This window comes from Acinonyx jubatus, chromosome B2 (assembly GCF_027475565.1).
Source record: "Acinonyx jubatus isolate Ajub_Pintada_27869175 chromosome B2, VMU_Ajub_asm_v1.0, whole genome shotgun sequence".
In the NCBI taxonomy this organism is placed as follows: domain Eukaryota; kingdom Metazoa; phylum Chordata; class Mammalia; order Carnivora; family Felidae; genus Acinonyx; species Acinonyx jubatus.
The window spans coordinates 39,202,292-39,222,866 of record NC_069385.1 but is presented as its reverse complement, the minus strand read 5'-3'; the positions used below and the strand labels follow the sequence as shown (position 1 = coordinate 39,222,866).

The window sequence follows — 20,575 nt, the reverse complement described above, 5'->3', positions numbered from 1 at the left end:
ACGGTTCTGCCTTCACTGCAGATGTAGGCAAGAGCTAAAAGACAGAATAGTTTGTCAAGTGGGACTCATATTTTATTTTTTTATTAAGTGTTTAAAACCAAAAGCTTCAAGTGGTTACTCAAACTATTTCTAACTAAAGAAATATTTCTTCTGCTATGACCACATTGTGGTGATTGCTTTTCATGTTCATTCTTTAGCATATGTAAATGTGTCACCAAGTATAAAATATGGAGGATCTGGTTCTAATGCAACTAAAAGAGAAACGTGAAAATAGGACCGTAAGAAAATACATTTGCTGGGCAAGGTTAGGAAATGCCACATCTGCAGTGATTTAGCTAATAAGTCTCATTGCATTCAGTGTGTGCTTTGTCTGTCGGAAGCTCTCTGGGCTGTAACGGTTACTTCAGTGACCTTTAAGGCAACAACAAGGTGAGGTAACCCTACAAAAGGTTGTGTTTCCCTCATCAGGAAATAAAAACAGTAGCTCAGAGTCCACTCAGGGATTTTGTCCCAGACCAAACACCTTAAGCTCACACAGTAAGCTGAATTGCCGCCCCCAAGGAAGTCTGTGTGGGTGGGAGGTGGTTCTTTTGGATTTGGCCTATGACTGGTTATGCTCTAAATTTCCTTTGTGCAACTGGAGACAAGTACCCTTTAAATTCTCACCAGCAGAGAAAATGGATATACACTCTATTTTCATAGCCCACACAAATTCTTTAATGTCTTTCAATGAGTTCTTCTAAATATTCAGGCTGAGCTTTCTATGATCTGCCTTTTAAAATTTCTCTTCATGGCCTTTTCCAGCTCTGTCTCCAAAAGGGAGTATGTTGACTAGGGGCTTTGTCATTAATGACCAAGGTACAATTTTATATTACAATACCTCACTGCCAACATGTATTTTAAAAAGGCAATTTTAGGTTTACTGAACTCAGTGTTGCTGATTAAGAGGTTTAAATAAATGGGAAGTTCACACTAGGGAATATATTTTAGCAAAGAATATTTATTCAAAAAGCATTTCTCACTTACTTGGTAATTTCTAAATTTCGCTATTATTAATGTTATTAAATCATAGTTATTAAACTGATATGGCTCTTTACTAATTTAAAATAATGGGCCTCCCCATGTCTCCATAGTTCAGTAGAATGAATATACCCATTTTTCAGATAGGAAAAAATAAGGCAAAGAGAAAATGTAACAATTGCAAAGAAAATGATAACTTTCCTGAGCTATCTTCAGAAGACCAAAAGTAAATCCCTCCGATGAGGCAATGATTAAGCAAGCACAGTTTTTATTTTATTTTGTCACCTTCTGCCCCACTGTCTACCTTTGTTATTCTCAGAAAGAGAATAATGTTTTCCTACCAGTAATCAACATTTGCAATCTTTGATAGCCTTCATCGATGAATGACTCTCTCACCAGTCACTTTGATGCTAAGGCACGTCTTAGCCTCTTTGCCTCTACTTCTCTAGGCCAAAGGGACTACAGTGGTGGCTTCTTCCCATTGGTATTCAAAAAAGTTTCTTTTATCTCATAGGACCAAGTATTATAGATCTTCTATAAAAGGTCTTCTCTTTATTATCATTGAAGGTCTTAAGGAAGAAAGAGTAAAAACAGTTGAATTTCACTTAAGAATTTTACCAACATCTTCCATGCTCCAATGATTGTCTTATTTTTCCTTACAGCCTAGAAGGTCTATAAAGATCATCCCATAAGGACAGTCTTCCATGAACCAAGACACTGTTCTGGGTTCTGGGTTACTGTAGTGAATAGTAGTAAACAGTAAATTTCACGCATCTTACATTAGAGCAAGGGACTTAACAAAGAAACAAGTAGATTACAATATGTCAGGTGGAGAGGAAACACAATAAAGTTGAGTGAGGGGAAGCTAATCTCTGAAATCCCAGCAAATCTCCAACTTGCCTTGCACCAGTTTGAGTTACATTTCTCTTTTTGCATGGATTTCCTGGTCCCTGACACTTGTACCTTACATGCTGTATTTCCAAATGAAGCCAAGCACCAACTCCTTCCTGACATTCTTTTCTGTTATAGGCAACAGCATTCTCCTAGTCAACAAATTTCTGAGTTGACTTTGACTCTTGCCTCTTCCTCTCCTTCCCCCATGTGCAAAAACTTGGCAGGTCACATATTCTCTACCTCTTTCTCCATTATCCTGAACTCATTGTCATCTTTTTTTTTTTCTCATTCTCCAAATTCTATTTCAGCCCTTCAGTAATTTCCGTTTTTCATATTTTCTGGTAAGTGTTGAAATAACAGACAAAATGTCAAGTGGCTAAAAAGACAACATGCCTCTTTCCTTTGAAAAACACCATAATCAGAGTTATACAAGAGGAGGCTGAGACTATAAATAGTTTTCAGAAGAAAGGATCATTTAAATGTCTATATGGTTTTGGGGCGCCTGGGTGGCTTGGTCGGTTAAGCATTCGACTTCGGCTCAGGTCATGATCTCACGGTCCATGAGTTCAAGCCCCGCATCAGGCTCTGTGCTGACAGCTCAGAGCCTGGAGCCTGTTTCAGATTCTGTGTCCCTCTCTCTCTGCCCCTCCCCTGTTCATGCTCTGTCTCTCTCTGTCTCAAAAATAAATAATCGTTAAAAAAATTTAAAAAAAATAAATGTTTATATGGTTTTATAGTTCAGAAGAAATGAACTAAACTTTGAAGGATGCTGACCTTATCTCTTCTTAAAGATATGTTACAGAAAAACCAAGACATCTCATTAGTAACTAGTACTGGAAAATCCATCATAGGTGGGTTTTGCTTTGATTATTGCTTTGATTATTATTTGATTATTGATTATTATAAGAGTACATCTTCTAGCAAGAGCAGAGGAGAGACGCTAGAGAATAAACAACAAAATGAAGCATCTACAACCAATGGAAGACTCAAAGCAACCACTCAAAAACTCTTGTTAAATGAATACTATAAAAAGAAAACAAAAGCCTAAAGATTTTAGATTTAATCCAAAATCTGATGCAAAACTTTTGATAACCTTCCAGGAATTTACTGGAATGGCATGAGTGAAAAGCAGAAATCACTTTTCAATATACTTAGGAAGGAAATAGAACACCTCACTTCCAGCCCTGTCCTCAGCTGTTGTGTGTCCCCCAAGCAGTCAAGTAAAACTGTATTCATCTGTACAGTGAAGATAATTATTCCTACCCACCTCACAGTAATTTTGCAGAGATAATTAATATCACCTGAAAGGGCTTTAGAAACTATTAAGTATTGTGCAATTGTTTGAAACTTTATTTATTTTTTTGTTTATTTTGAAAGAGAGAGAGAAGGCACACAAATGAGCATGGTGGGGGATGGGAGGGGGCAGAGAGAGAGAGAGAGAGAGAGAGAGGTGAGAGAGAATTCCAAACAGGCTGTGCCTGCTGTCAACACAAAGTCTGGTGTGGGGTTCAAACTCACCAACCATGAGATCTTGACCTGAGCCAAAATCAGGAGTCGGACACTTAACCGCCTGAGCCACCCAGCACCCCGGAACTTTATTTTTATTTTCAGGACTTAAGGAGATTCCAGAGGAATAACAGGTACACTTTTCTAAATAATGCAGAGATAAGCTACGAACCAAACATCTAGATACCATCACAATTACTTGGAAAAGGACCTATCAGATGTTTCATGACCCTTACTGCTCAGAAAAGTTTCACAGCATGTAGCACCACTTTATAGACTTGATAAATGTGATTATGTAAAAGAAAAGGAAAATAGACCAAAGCAGTATTAACAGTATTCTAAAAATGTAAGTTAACCCCAGTGACTCATTTTTTTGAAAAAGAAAAAAATAGTTTCTTCTACTTCTTTTTTTCACCCATGTGACACCACAAGGAGTTCCATATGTGGTTGAAGCATCATCTGGAAAAGAAGAGCAAGGAATCACATCTACCTACACTGACCACCGTAATATTAACTATAGTGGTTGGTTGGATCCAGCTTATTTCTATTCCTCTCCCTCAAGTCTTTAGGAAGACATCCAAACAATTACTGGGAATGAATGCATGTGGAAATTGGCCTTACATAATTTCCTTGGCTGTGAACTAAAGCATGTTTATAAAATATGCCCTTTGATTGTTGCTTAAATTTGAATGCCTCCCTCATAAGTGAAATGGTAAAAATCCATTGTGGCTACATTTAGATCCTCTTCTTTTTCATCTTGGTTCTGAATCACCTGCTGTTGGATCCTTTTTTATGGCTCCAGACGATCCGAATGATCAGAAAAATGACAATCCTTCCATCAGAGTTTTTATGTGATCCTCCCCACATGGGGAGTTGTAAGCCAGCACTACCAACCCCTACACCAGCTGGCTAATGAAAGCAAGCCCTAGACAAGTCAAACACTGTTCACAACACATACTAAGAACACACCTCATTTCCCTTCTGGCCTTTTCTCATGTCTTAGGAAGGTCTACATTGCTCCCAACTCAAGCTTTGTTTTCCATTTTTGGTCCTGATTCTATCCATTGGACTTGAAGATTCATCTTGGTTTCTTTTAGTTATCCTTTGATTGTAGAGTGACTACAATCTTTGGTTTGTAACTACCATCTGACCTTTTCTGCTCTCCATCTCAAACCCCTGGAAACAAGCCCGAGAAATATTTCAAAATACCAATAACAATAACAATAAACCTGAGTTTAACTCAGATCTCAATTTCAGTGGAAGAGACATTAACCAGGAAATTCTAACACTGTGAATACCTCTCAGTAAACTAGTCCTTAATCAAGTTTCAATGTTGACAAGAGAAAACCCAAATAAAAGGGAATTTAGGCACTGTCTGAAATTAATTTCCAATCATAGACAATAATTTCTCAAAATACAAACCTTAAATATAGTTGACATTCAATTATTGTATAGCTTTTCTGGTACCCTTTATATTAGCTAATGTATGCATACAGGCAATTCAGGAAACAAAGGAGGTTCCTTCTCTTAATTCATCTTCTGGTATGGTTCCATCGTTACCCCAAATTAAACATTTTCTGTTTCTCTTTCTCCTACACTGCATGGCTTAAAAGATTTATAAAGAAAATCCTGAATTTTTTCAGGGGCTTTTAATTTTCTTCCTCCACACCATATGTCTCACCCAGGGCTCTACATTCCTTATTTTATTTTATCCTCATACTAATTGTATGAAATAAGTATTTTAATTCCTGTTTTAAGAAATGTTAAATGATATGTCTGTGGTTACACAGCTGGCAAGTGGTCAAAGCAGTATTTGAACCTTGATCCTTTTAACACCATGGCCTTTGTTCTTATACTATTCCACTTTTGATAAGAAGAGAAATTCATCCTAGAAAAATGTGTTCTCAAGATAAAAAGAAATGAGATATTAAACCATGAAAAACATGAAACGACCTTACAGACACATTACTAAGTGAAATAAGACAATCGGGAAAGGTTCCAGTACTGTATCAATCCCACTCTGTGACATTCTAGAAAAGGCAAGCCTATGGAAACAGTACAAAGATCAGTGGTTGCTAGAGATTGGGGAAGGGATGGATAAAGGCAGAGCACAGAGGATTTTTAGGGCAGCAAAATGATTCTGTATGAGACTAACACTGTGGAGGCAAGTCATTATACATTCATCAAAAAACGTAGTTTAAAACACCAAATGTGAACCCTAATGTAAACTCTGGACTTTGGGTGATAATGATGTGTCAGTGTAAATTCATCAGTTGTAATCATGTACCACTCTGGTGAGGGATGTTACTAGTGGCAGAGTTTGTTGGAGGGGCTATATAGGAACTCTTCGTACTTTCTGCTTAATTTTGCTATAAACTTAAAACAACTCTAAAAAATAAAATCTATTAAAAAATATTTCCCCATTATATAAACAGACATCATGGACTTTATGTTACTTCATACTTTGCTCCAATTTCTGCCTGTAGCACCTGAATCTCACAGTTGAGGGGGGGAGAAAGAGAACAAAAACTAGTCAAAGCTAAACCAATAGAATATGACTCTAGAACAAGTAAAGATATCCACAGGCATCCTGTTTCAGTCTCTATATCCCTTTCTCTCTCCTATCATCTGTCTTGCCAGCTTTTCATCGGTTTGCCTCTTTTATCCCTACCACACAGCCTTTAAGTCCAGGAGCAGAAGAGAAAAAAATAAACACAAAACTTTTTCCCAGTATTCTTAGTATTTACTGTTTCATCGATCTGTGGGCAAGAATTCAGACAGGGCACCATGAGAATGGCTTTTCTTTGATCTCAGGGGCCTCAGCTGGGAAGACTCTATGACTGGGTTGACTAAGCAGCTTGAAGCTGGAATCATTTGGAGGCATTTTCTCTCACGTGTCCAGGCTATCAGAGGGAACCTCAGCTAGCCTATCAGTCAAAATACACATACCATTGGCTTCTTCATTGATCTTTTCATGTGGACTTGTTTGGGCACAGTGGCTGTGTTCTAAGCATCTCAAAAGACAATAGGGAAATGTATGACATCTCTATGATCTGGCCTTGAAAGCCACATAGTTTCATTTCTACCATATTCATTAAAGCAGCCACTAAGTTCTACCCAGGTTCAAGTGGAAAGGACACAGACCAAAACTACCAGAAGGGAGGAGTGTCAAGGCCACAGTGTAAGCAGATATGAAATAGGAGATATTATTACAGCCATTTTGGGTAATTTTGTTATATGTTATTATATTTTAAATATCGAAGTATGTATTGCATTTGAATGTTTGGTTAAACTTTGCTCTACATCTTTATTTCTGATTGCCTATTTCAGATCATAAAACACATAATGGCAGGCACAACCATGTTGAATTAATTTACACAAGCTCCATCATAGCACCTTGTACTTGACAATCATAGTATATAATATCATTACTAGTGCTGCAATTGCTGATAGGTACATGCACTTAAGCGATCATTATTCTTTACATTTGTAATGTGTTGCAGAAAATCTCCACACTAACCGAAAAAGACATACAGCATCTTTACTCTGCAAGTGAATTTTATTATTCCAATTAGGTCTTGGTTGCTTGAGAAGAGTACATAATTTCTTTTCCCAAGTGAATAGATTCTTGTAAAGCAATAATTGAATCTCACAGTTGAGGGGGGAGATATCACTACCCTGAAGGAACTATCTGTTTTCCTCCACAATTAGTCACTTAGGTTTTAATAGATTATTAAATGGTTTATATTAGTAATCTGTGTGAGATCTTGATCATGAATGCTAAACTCTTTTGAAAAGTTAACTAATGAAAGCAATTGTCCCTTTTCAGTTGATTTCATAGGTGGCTTTGATTCTTATGGCTATCAAGGGCCTCAGAAGACATCTCATTTACAACTACAGCCTATGTACATGTAAGTACTTTATTTTGGAGGTATTCTATGATACTAAAAGATGATTAAGTAAGCACTGTCATGGTGCAAAATAGATGGCATGCAGCTTTCCTTCAACTACATACTTCCAGTATTTTCTCTTCTATTAATGTTGTTTGGCTGGGATAATTCTAATAACATTTTCTTCATAATTCATTTTTAAATTTAACTTATCAGAAATGCCATCTCTAAAGTTACTTTTAGTCTTATATAAAGTATCAACTACATAGCTAAAAAGCCTTTATTAATATTTCTTTGAATACTTTATTAATACTTCTTTGAATGACCCAAAAGTTATATATTTTGAAAATGATATAACATTATGGGTAGTTATATGCAACTATATATAAACTATGTGTTCTGGTTTTCCCAGGAGAGTCTCAGTTTACATAGGTTGTCCTGGTATAGTTATTACCAGTACCTCTTCTTACTCTCAAAAGTATTCTCATTTGGATGATAAATGATAGGCTATATATAGTTATATATAGTATAACCCTATAGTTATATATAGTGTTAAAAAAAAACTGAGCAATAATATTCTTTATTCTTTTTCTGATGTGAAGTGAAAATTACGCCAGAAGAGTAACACTGAAATTTATCAGACCCTTAACTCTAGCACTCAAGAGAGCAGACATACAATCAGAGCCTGATTTTTATATCTGTGTTTAGGCAAATTCCCTTGGATAACAACTGATAACAAATTCTATATATCAGCATCAAGTGATATGCTGAATTGCAAGCGAAGATCAAAATAGAAAGTAAGATTCCAATTCATTTTGAAATGTGAGCTTCTCTCTTTGAAGATATGTGTTTGTCGTCATTGTCCTCCACCATTGAATCATTTTGCCTTTTAGTATTGTTAATGTCTAGGATGATAAATGGATTTGGAGTATTTCTCTTCCAAGAGATTAAAGTAATCTTTATACACCTCCTTGTAAGCTTCTCTTTAAAAGGGGAACGATCTATGCATCATGCCTGCGCTTTTCTTTGGAAGTATTTGGCAATACCACCCATAAAAAAGACCTGATCTGTTCAGAAATCCACCAATACTATATGCATTCAAAGCCTTCCCTCTGCAAACAGTGCATCACACAATCTCTTTTGTATCCCCATAACCACTGCCCTAAATCAGCGTTCATTACCTTACGTTTTCCTGTCTCTTTCTAATTTTAGTACCTTTGTCCTGTCTTCCATGTGGCTGCCAAATTACTCTTCCCAAAGTACCACTTTGACTCTTTCCCCTCCTTGTCCCCAAACTATCAATTAATCCCTATTACCTACTAAACAAAGTCCACATTGCTTACCGTAGCTTACAAGTATCCTCTGACCTGGCCCCAATATCTTGCTGAAATATTCTCTCTTCTCTTCAACCCTTAACAACTTTTGACTCCCAACCATATGCAGCTGATGCTAGGAGATACTGGGAAAGTGTAATAATGAATAAGAGCTGGCTCCTGTCCTGATGAATCTTATAATCTATTGAGGGCATTAGTAGTCTGCCATCTAACCCATTTTTTGCCGGTGGAACTAGAACTCTTGCTTTCCACCAATATGACATGTGTTTCTCTAGTTGCCCATGCTGTTCTCTTGACACCAAACATATTTTTTTCCAAGATGAAATACCACTATCCTTCAAATTATATCTTAAAATATATATTTTATGGAAGAGTTTTAAATCTCTTTTTCCTCTGATACTTCTCTTTTTTTTTTTCTTTTGCCTAGCACTATACTTGTTTTCTGTTTAGACCAAAATTTCCTGTCCTCCCAGGAAGACTTGATAGCTCACACAAAAAGTAAAATTACAAACCCTTTAAGTTCTTTACCACTCTTCCCTATATTGTATCATAGCTTTATATAAAGTGTTCTATTAAAACATAAAAGCAAAGCAATACAGGACAGTGGTTAAGAGGACCTAGAAGGCAGAGTACTAGAGATGAAATTCTTTATGACCTTGGACATACAACTTGATTTGAATAACTTTAATTATTCTTATCAAATCTAAGTCTCCTTACCTGCAAAAGAGAGATGATAGCACATGTACTTCATATAATTATTTTGAATTTATAAGTATATAAGACATAAAACATGCCACATGGTAAATGCTTAAGAAACATAACTTAGTAGTACTGGGAACAATGCTTAGGTGAACCAATATTACTCATGAAAAGACTTTATCGAATCAGAAATCAATATACTATACAATATAATATATAATATACTATATTTCATAGTATACGAAGGGATTTCCTCTGGAAACAATAGATCACATATAATATCCACCCAAATAACATGCAACAATATGTGCTCAAGAGTAGACCAGAACATCTACAAAGCTTGTAATTGCTTGTTTCTGACAATATCACATAGCATTTCTTCATCATGTAACACTTCATTGTGTTTATGAATATGAATGATCAGTAAATATGATCAAGCTATAATAAGTTACATGTAACCACATATATAGGATTAGCTATCTTAGAGAATGCTAATTATACATAATCAAGTATATTGTTTCAAATCAGGCATCCATAATTCTAATGTCTTCAAAAAGTGGACCCTGCATATTTAATATCCATCATTAAATTCCTGAGGACCAAACTTACCATGATTTTATTAAATAGAAGACTTTAAATGACAAACGAAAAGTAATAAAAATACTATTTTCTTCCTTACTGCCTGGGAACACTAAAATTATGTAAGAAGTTTCAAGTCTCACTGCTCATGAAAAAAGTTGAATGTTCCATGACATTCAGATTTAGGAAGTTAGAATTAATTGCATGTAACAAATCACTAGTCAAAATACTACCACTGCCCCTTCTACAAAACATCCCCTTACCGGACTTCAAGTTCTACAACACTGAGATTTTATTTTACAGGTGAGGAAACTGGAGGAAGAGAAAGGAAAACAAAGGTCACACAACCTGTTAGTTGTGCCACCCCTAATTATCAACCAGTTTTCCTAACCCCTTAGTTCAGTGTTCTTTCCAAACTCTTAGACCTGTGAGTTTGCTCTGGCATTCATTATATTTTCTGATTTTTAATGTACTTAGTTGTACTTCTCACACTAACTTGGCTGCCATACCTCTAAACATGCCTGCACCCCTCCCTTTCTCTGCAACCAACTATCCTTTTCTGATTTTACATTATGCAGAAGCCTTCAACATGGTAGCCTTCAGAACCACTCATCTGACAGCCATTGCCTATTCAAACCCTGTGAAAAACCAAAAGTGACTCATGCATAAATTTCACCCCTGCTGAGAGGAAGGGACCTGAACATCTCCTATGTCTTTGTCCTTTAGGGAGTAGCTTTTCCTGTCAACCTGCCATAATAAGTCTCATAAAGTAAGAGTAATTCAACATCATGGTCCGGTTCAAGCACTTTCACGATATTATATAGCAACTGGAAATAAAAGCTGTTCCTTAGAAGGAACGCAAATGCTTAAAAAGTAATGTGCAGTTTTAGCTGTGGGATTTCCATTATGCCCAGCAAATCCGTGGCTAAGAGCTTTGAAAACACTGCCCTGACTGACTTCCATTCACAGCCACGTTTCAGTTCCTACAGTCATTGAATAGACAGCCCTCTCTTTTTTAGTTAAGTTGGGAGAATGTTCTGTAATTCTTTAGATTATCTATCATCCATCCTAAAAGAAAAGGTTTTCATTAATTTGTTTCATATGGTTTGGTAAACTTCTTTGAAACAAATAATAGCCATGAAGCTCCCTCACAAAAACATTCCCATGTCCACAGGTTAATTTTCTAACAAAGTAGCTGTTTTGACTACCACTGACCTATGTGCCATCACCAGTAGAGATGTGTTTGGGTTCCCGCAGTATAAACTGTGAGAATATCCCATGGTATATTAGCAACATTTGAAAACACTGCATTCTTTTTGGCAGCCTAATTGTATAGCAATACATATTCATTTCATTTGTCCCCAGAAATGGATTTTAAATTATCATAAGTGGCCACTTTACCCAAGAGGTTACAGAGGAAAAAGAAACGGAGAGGAAAGTTGTCTCATTTTAAGCACAATTTGGGCTTGGACTTTTTTGTGTTTAATTTTTGCTTGTTCTTGTGCTTGGAGAGGTGAGAAAGATGCTGGGCTCTCCCCCTTGATTAAAAACAACTTTTCTTTCTCTCTCTTTCTCTCTACCAGGTCAAAATAATACAGATGGCCTCAGTATGTCAGCTCCTGGACCTTTCAAAGAACTTGTTTTGCAGTGGCCTCCTGCATTTTATGAAGAGCAAGAAGCAACTGAGTTTAAATATATATACATGTTAACAGAACAAACATAAAGCCTCTACATACACTGAGACACACACACACACACACACACACACACACGCACACACACACAGAGGCACATACTAATTCCTCTTGGCCTCCTCTTTCTAACTGAAACAAATATGCAGGACACTCCCATCTTGGATTTCCTGAAAGTAGGCTTCTTTCTCCCAGGCCTTTGGAAAGTTCATAAGGAGATGTGTTGGTGCCCTCTGCTGGCCGTCACTAACTACTCTGCAGCCCAGCCAGTCGGCCTCTGTGAGCTGCAAAGTCATCCAGGGCACATTAGTTTGACAGCCCTGTCTTCTGCACTCCATACGTCTTGATAGCACCACGGCTACGTAGGCAATGTAATTGCAAAAACAAACAAAACATGCCATGATGACCTTGTAACCGAAGTCCGAAATGGCAGGTTGTTTGCCCTAAAGGCTATACCGTACATACTTGCCTTAACCCACCTAAGTTGTGCGCCTGAGTCTCAGTGCAGACCTCCCCAAGTCACTTCCTTTAGGCTAACACACTGCTATTAATTCCGAACGAGTTTGAGTCTGTGTGTTTCACGTCAAGAAACAGGACTGCATAGCTCAGCAGCTCAGTGTGTCTGTGTACAAAAACTGCCAGCTGTCAGCAAAGTGCTTTATCATTGAACCTCCATGGTGGCCAAAAACAGACAAGTGACAATAACAACAACAACAATAATCATGTTCTTTATAATTCTTAAATATGGTCTTCTGAAGGGGTTGGGTGGGACAAAGTAAAATTTATTAATCTACTAAACTCATAATCTACTGGAAGCAGAGAACAGAAATGGCTTAACTCACTGATTTTATTTACTGCACTCTAGGTGCTTTTATAAGTATCTACAAATGTCTTTTACTAACACAGAAACAGCTGTGGATTTCTATCAACAGAGGCCAACTGAATATGTATTAGCTATGTTTACTCTTTTATATCTAATTCAAATGGAAGACCCTACGTAGGTGAACTTTTTTTCCTAACTTCAGCGTACGAGATTATTTTTTGGGTGGGCGGGGGGAGCAATAGTTACCTTGGTGAAATATTTGAGATCTCTTTGTGGTATTTGGGGGATCTGTTGTGTGTTAGAGTGTATTTTAATCCTCCTGTATTATTGTGGCAGAAAAACTGTGCTGTTAACGTAGTTGGCAACAAGATGCCTTTGGAAACTTAATAGTAGGTCAATGTGTTTATGGAATATTCTGAATTCCTAGGAAATTTTGTTCTATATACTCAAGCATTATTTGGTTTTCATTAGTGGGAAACATAATTAGCTCAGGCTTATCAGGAACTCCGAAGAGTCATGTTTTTTCTTGGATCCACCTGAGATGCTAAAATCAATTTTTTTAAAACTAATACAACATCCTTCAGTGCAGTGAAATTGAGACTTGAAAAGTTACAAATTGGCATGGAGCAATGTTTTCTCTCTTGGTTTCTATGTAGTTTCTTCAGTTATTGGGTTAACCTACTTTGGACCTTAGCCCATCCAGATCTACATAAACCAGCCCCATTACTGTGTTTGCATGGATGTCTGTGAAATACACACATATACATTCAAAAACGATAAAGGAACAAAGGTTATATTGGAACATAAACTAAAAAAAAAAAAAAAAAAAAAAAGGTTCCAGCACTTGTGCTTGAATTTTCTCAGTGGCTTGTATATGTTTGTCCATACATACATGTATAAAATAAATAATTGCAAACATGTCAGTGAAACCTCATATGATGATTTTATAGTGACATGCATGTTTAATGTAGGAAAAAAATATTTACCAATTTATTGTCCTCTGATTCTTAAAATTTAAATACTCTACATGCCAGAAACTATTCTAATGTGACTATTAATGTGAAAATTAAAATGAGGTTTCACTGTACATTCATGCTGTGATGAGATTCCCACCTTATAGGACATGTATATGGATAGAGATTTAAGTGCACAGAGAACAAGCCCTCATATTCCTGCTTTAAGTTGCAGCCAAGCTACCACTTAATCACTACTATCATCACCACCAAAATTTTCAAAACCAGTTGTTGACTACTAAAGAGTAATTCGTGGACAGGTCTTCTTTTGGGAGCAGTGAGCACAGTAGTGTGATTATATCTGGAAAACCATCTGAGTTGTACAGCTGATTCCTCCTCAAAATCCGGTGAAGAATGCTATTTTTCTAGGCTGAGCTTTTGTTATAAACCTAATATTCAGAAGGCAAGAGTTACAATCCTGATGTGTCTTTTTTTTTTGCGTTTGTTAATTCTGAATGTATTTTTAACAGAGTGATTTTTTTGACTTACTAGTGTAATTTGCATTTTAAAAATAAATGGAAAAACAATTAAGCTTCTGAGCCATCCCTGAAAGCCCCTCCTTCTCACAGTGTATCTGATTATATCATTGACAAGGAAAACCTATTAAATTTACATGAAGGCAACGCTGATGTTCTGTGCTATGCAGGAATGGATATGTCAGCAATAAAAAGAAATTGCCAGGTCATGGCACCATGTTAGCTCAGTCATAGGTAGCACGCACTTTCATTATCCCCTAACACTAAGGGATCTTTTACAAGACTGCCTGGAATAGACTTGCTGTCATTTGGAGAACTTTTTTTTTTCCTTTCAATCTGGAATTTAGAGTTAGCATCGGGCTAATAGCTGACAGAGGTGTTAGGGCACTATGTTAAAAACCTTTGCTTAACAGAGGTGGGTTTTTTTCTTTTTTTAAAGGTCAAATTATTTAAAATAAAATTATTTAGAATACTCATTTAGTCATTGCTCCTTTGAGGACCAATCGTTGACAACACTATAAGTGAACCATGTTGGGGTAGGGTAGGCAAGCAGAAAAGATTCACCCAAGGAATTTATGATTGCGTAACCATAATTTCAGCTGAGGTTCACTGTGTAGCTGAAAGGGAGAGAAGGTAGAGGGATCAGGCTTGGGCTGTCTCAAGCTTGGGCTGCTGTTGGGGCTCTTTCATTGCACAACCCCCAGAATCCAAAATGCAGAAATCGATTGAAAATAAAAAAGGCTTTGAGGCAACATTCCAAGAAGCTGAAGATCAACTTGTAGAATTTGACATCCTGGCCACACGGTGAGTCTTGGAAATGATGAAGCCTGTTTTTACTTTTGTTCCCTGTGTGAAAGGTGTGTTGATATGGTTCATTGTGGATGACTGGCAGGATGTTGCTTCATACTGTGAGGTCAAATACACACATCTCAGTTGCAAAAAAAGGGATAAAAGTTAATAAAGCAACTATATATATATATATACACCCTAAAGAAAAGATTCCCACCTCTGGAGTTCTCAAATAAGGTGTGCATTTGGTAAGTAATAAATATTATTTGTTGATGGCACCAAGATCTTCATTTGTAACTGTTCAAATCCTAATCTCTAATACAGTGAAAGAAATAGCCAACATTCCATTATACTATAACAAATGGGTCATAAACTCAGAAATACAAGCTCATTTTATGTAGGTTACATTACAGAACAAACTTTTGAGATCCAAACCCATTTATTGTAGAGACAGTAAGCTAAGGCCCACAGAGATCAAGAAATTACTCAAGACTACCATTTATTGTGAAAATGCAAATCACTCACCATTCTACAACAAATTCCTGTATGCATACTCTGACCAGAATAGAATAAATCAAATCCCAGGCAATGGGATTTGTCAACTGACCCTGGACTGTTAAATCAGAATGAACCCTGATAAGGAAGACTCTAAGATAGTATAAGATCATGAAATGTGTCTGAATTATTGTGTATTAGGTTCAATATAGTCTCAATGTTAAATATGTTTTATTATCTTACAGTTTTTTATACACCAAAACTCATACCCACATGTAAATGTCGTCGACAAATTATGTTTGTTTTCAAGGTTTAGAAGTTTTTCTGTTATTTCTCGTATAATGCATTTGTGAATAGTTAATATTAGAGAGATTGAGATTACTTGAACTGTTTCATCATGAAAATACCACGATTGACAAGACTATCTTCCTTCAGACATTTGATCCATCTCTGATAAAATTTCAGCACTAAACACTTGTACTCAGAAAGCTTTGATACCAAGATCCTTACATTGTAAAACACTGAAGCCCCAGTTATTCTCACCACATGTGAATCTTTGCTTAGGATCTGTGTTCAATCCTTTTCATTTTATTACATCTTCCTTCCACTCACTCCCGAGAAAGGAAAGAACAAAATCTGTGATTGATGTATTATGTCCAATTTAAAACATGCTAGTATCCGGAAACAATCACTTTTGATAACTATAAGAGCAAAATCTCTAATACATGTATGTGCTCTATGCCTTTTAATTCAACAAAAACTTGAACTGGATAATGCATTCCAGAGTCTCATTTACCACCGAAATCTGCAACGGTATCATGAGTTATGACTGTCAGTGACAACAAAGAAAATGATGGTGAGTTTCTCCTAAAAAGGGATAAAGGCACTTCTTTTTATATTCTTTAGAATTATAATGAAGATCATTTTTTAAAAATCCTCAAACATGGAGTTTAGATGCAAATGAGCTCAAAATTTGTATAGGTATTGAAAGTTTATTTCTATATGATAAATTCAGAGAGGAAAAATCCTGTTATAAGCCACATGTTGATGCTCTGATACAGTCCAAACCTTTATTAAAATTAATGTAAGCCTTCTCTATAATGAGAGCACAGAATTGTGGCCCCTTAGTAACAAAACAGTTATATTTTTTAACCTCTCATTCTACTCTCATATGAATTTAAGCTGTAACAGCAATGGAATAAAACAACTCCCAAAAAAAGATTGCAAATTGATGCTGTCACCCCAAGGATGATGGATTGATTCAATTAATCAGCAAGTCTTTTCTAAGAGTCCTTCGGGGAGTTATTTACCAGAGGCATACCCTGTTTATTCCCCTTTTGTGTGCCTGTCATTTTTCTTCATTATTCTTCTAGTTTTACTCATTATATCCTTTGGGGATATGTTGATCTCCATGTGCAGAGAGGTTTTGCAAACTGCTGTCTAGACATAAATCTTCCAAGCTTCAAACTGGAGGACCCCAGGACACCTGAGCCTCTTGTCATTGTTATCTCAGGCTGACCGACACTCTCAGGATGAAGTCAAGCAAATGAACACGTAGTTACAAATGATAAATCACGGGGAACTTACCAAATTTAGTAAAGATTATGAAAAATCCTCCACTGGTAAAGATGTAAAAACTTTGTGTTCCAGACACCTATGGAACTAGTCTTTGCATCTGCAAAAGCAGATCGGTAGGGCAGGGCCAGAGGGTTGAGAGGCAGGGGCCCGTGCTAACAATTAATGGAAAAACAAAACATACTCGGTGTTTGTATTGAGTGCCAAAAAGCAAATGCTCTCAGACTCGAAACATTTCCATTTCCAATAGGTCAAGTAACCTGTCTATATCTTGCTATCAGGGGTGGCTACATAGTTTGTAGGACCCGTGAAAAATGCAAATGTGGAGCTCTTGTTCAGAGTAGAAAATGAGTGCTACTAAAGGTACTAAAATATTAAGACTTTTCCTTCTAAAGTATGTTATTACTTATAAAACATAATAAGGGCAAATAGTAACACATAAATAACAACACAAAATATAAATAATAAAAAATACTTAGATGTCATAATTTTAAATAATACAATGAATACAATACTTTATTAGTGGGATATCTTGACTGATAATAAGATATTTGACTCACCTTTCTCTAACTTAATATTAAGTCATCAAAATGTATACTTTGAACCAATTCCTTTTTAATCAATACAAATGAAAGTGATGTCAGTCACTCTTGGCAAATGCATCACAACCTTTTATAATTTTTATGAAACTATAGTTTTTAATTTAGAGAAGAATCTCCCTGCTTCTGTCACTGTTACTAGAGCCATGAAGAATATTTTATAAACAGTGACAACATTGCAGTAAATTTCTAATAAACTACTTATAAATATTAGTCATTTGAGTTAATCATTCACAGAACAATTTTTCTAAAAAAGATCAAACTTCATAAAAAATCACTTTCATGTAAACCTGAATCAAATTTTAAAGAAAATTATAAAGGCGCCTGGGTGGCCCAGTCGGTTAAGCATCCGACTTCAGCTCAAGTCGCCATCTCACGGCTCATGGGTTCAAGACCCACGTCAGGCTCTGTGCTGACAGCTCAGAGCCTGGAGACTGCTTCAGATTCTGTGTCTCCCTCTTTCTTTGCCTCTCCCCCACTAGCCTGCATGCCCTAGCACTCTCTCTCTCTCTTTCCCTCTGTCTTTCTCAAAAATAAATAAACGTTAAACAAAAGTTTTAAAGAAATATTATATAATAGGATCTTAGTGTTTCCTCTGACATTTCCTGTAACTTGTTCAAGAAGCTAAAAATGGCTTCCTGGTTTCCATGTACTTAAAAACACCCACTTAAGTAATCTACTGCTATATGTTCAGTTACAAGAAAAATAATTGTAAAATTGTCTTTCTCAATAATTTGTTCTTCTGAAGCATCTTATGAAAATATTATCTTCTGTCTATTACTGATACTAGTCTCTACTTTTTATGTGTGAGCCCACGGATCTGTTTTTTTTACAACATTGCTGAAGTTCTCAAAACGAGAGATTCCAAACTCTTTGAATAATCCCAATGGTGCTCTGATAATGCTTTATTAAACACTGACGTGTATACGTTTACCTTATAATAATTTTCTGACGATGCTTACTGCCCGAGCACCAGCGGTTCGTGTCCCAGCACTAAAGTCATAGTTAGCATTTGTGCAAAAGCTACAGGGACGAGGGCTTTTGGGGAATTAATAGGCAAGCTGGCCTCCCCCCAGTTCCTAGGGCTGCCAAGGGCCCCTGCTTCCCCCCAGGGGTAGAGCTGCCCCTTCTGCTGCTGTTGGGGCCACTGTCACCCCCGCCAATCTTATCCTCAGTTGGTCCCCAGCCCAGCAGCTCCTCCGACTGCCCTGAGGCAGCCCAGGCCAATTGCTCTGCAGACTGCATGCTGTGCCCTGGGGCCTAAGCCTGTGCCCTCCGGTATTGCTGCTAGATCACAAACTTTCATGCAGGCTGTCACCCCAGGATATCTTGTCTACTCACCACATGCTCAAGAATAATATATTAAGAATTTCATGAAGAGGATAGTAGAACATTAAACCAAGCACCAGACTCCTCTGAGTGTGGGGACCATGTGCAATGAAACGTGTCATATGCCCATCCATAACGCTAGCTAGACCTGCTTGCTACAGAAGCCGAGACCAAAAAATTCTACATCTACTCCACTTCAGACTTACCCCCATTTTGTTACTGGAATAAATGGAACTGGGATAGTGCGTTTATTATTAAAAAATAATCCTGGGATGTTTTTACTAAGAAGGAAAGGATGATTATTTCAAAAAAGAATGAAACACAAAAAGGATAGATTGGATACCTTGGATACCAAGGCTGGGAGTATTTTCAGACTTTCCAGTGAATTGGATCAAATATCTCGTTATATGCATAATTAGTCAGGTTTTTATTACACTTCTATTAAAGAAAGAGTTTTGTCATGATGATTGAAATCCATTATGGTGCAAGGGCACTAACATTTCATGGCTACAATTCAATCTAGTTCTGCAGGTTTAAGAATAAATTTCAAGAATAACAACAAAGGTTTTTTCTAAATCCTTCCCACTAAAATTTTAAAATAAGAACTGTTGAGGTAAGGCATAGTATGTATCCAATATATTTAAAGTAGGATGGATATATTGTGGAAATGCATTTAGAAACTGAAAATATACCTAATTATACTGCATCATGAATCAAGACACCATGTGTTAAAAGAGTAAATTGAAATAACTATATTTTATGTAATTAAGAGATTTTTTTTCCTTCATATTTCTGTATGTGGACATATATTGGAAGCACTAGAGTAGCAAAGTCCCCTCCTTACTCCATTTTCCATTTTTAACAATATGCAGTATAAGATGACATTAAAGCTATAAGTGCCACACAGTACTCTCCTGGCCACAGCATCTAAGTGACAGATCCAAATCTCACAACACAATCTGTCTGCAGAGCCCACAGTTCTAACCTCTAGGAAACAAAATAAATCTCCAGAGAGCAGTATGCAGATGTGAGTAGCTATGTTTCCCTTTGATGTCAAAGAAGATCTGTCTCTGATTACAGTGACTTTTTATTCATGCAGTCACAGAATATGTCATTCTTACCTTCTTCGAACAACTTCCTTCCATCCACCACACCTTCCCAAACACTTTCCATTGAGACATGAAATGAGATTTCTTAACAATTACGGCTGTCAGGCAGAGGGTGGACTTCAGGGGAAGACTCTGGAATTATTCCTCCCTTAGGGTCACCATGTCTTAAATGTGGTCCTATCACGACCATAGGGTCTCTCTCACCAACATCCGTTCCCTGTCTGTATAGAGAGAAATGAAAGCACAGTAAATCTTGGTAAACATGGTCAACTCTGAAGGAAAACAAGACACTTGTAATATATTGTGTTTATAAATTCCCCTCTCCATAAGTCCCACTTTGGTTGTGCTTGACATTTAAAATTGAAACTAACAGAGAAGCGCTGAGCTAAAGTGAAAAGGGATATGGATGGGCAGTAAACCAGGACTTGTTATGTAATTGTTGCCAGTGTCATTCATTCTTACAGACAGAATTTAATATCACCACAAAAAGTCACATCATCCTAAAGATTTAATATGAAAGATTCCTTTTATATTAAAAGGCAAAACAAAAACTGAAGCAATTTCCTACATTTTTCCACCATTCATGCCAAGTGTAGTGGTATTTCCTCATCAAATATCTATTGGCAATTTCTACTTCTTAAATGACGTACATTTACAGTTAAAAGCCAGGTATGGGAACAAAAAGAAAAAAATGCATTTCCTAAAAACAAACAAAAAAAAATCTTGCCCACTGATTTATCTTTTCTAATATTTT

General features: G+C 36.6%; 1 protein-coding gene and 1 long non-coding RNA gene across 4 annotated transcripts in view; one reads left to right on the top strand and one right to left on the bottom strand.

The window, feature by feature from the left end:
- The window catches only part of NKAIN2 (sodium/potassium transporting ATPase interacting 2), a 977,009-nt gene extending 963,029 nt beyond the window's left edge, over positions 1-13,980 (top strand). For 2 of the 3 annotated variants that reach the window (XM_053222289.1, XM_053222287.1), the window contains 3 exons: positions 7,250-7,331; positions 8,019-8,107; positions 11,506-13,980. In XM_053222289.1, the coding sequence (XP_053078264.1) occupies positions 7,250-7,331; positions 8,019-8,043 (107 nt within the window). In that variant the 3' untranslated portion in view covers positions 8,044-8,107; positions 11,506-13,980. The remainder of the gene's footprint in view (positions 1-7,249; positions 7,332-8,018; positions 8,108-11,505) is intronic. The other variant, XM_053222288.1, reaches the window with a different exon arrangement.
- Positions 13,237-20,575, bottom strand: part of LOC128315529 (uncharacterized) — a 107,034-nt gene continuing 99,695 nt past the window's right edge. The window contains exon 4 of the long non-coding RNA XR_008298356.1: positions 13,237-20,042. This is a non-coding gene — a long non-coding RNA (uncharacterized LOC128315529). The remainder of the gene's footprint in view (positions 20,043-20,575) is intronic.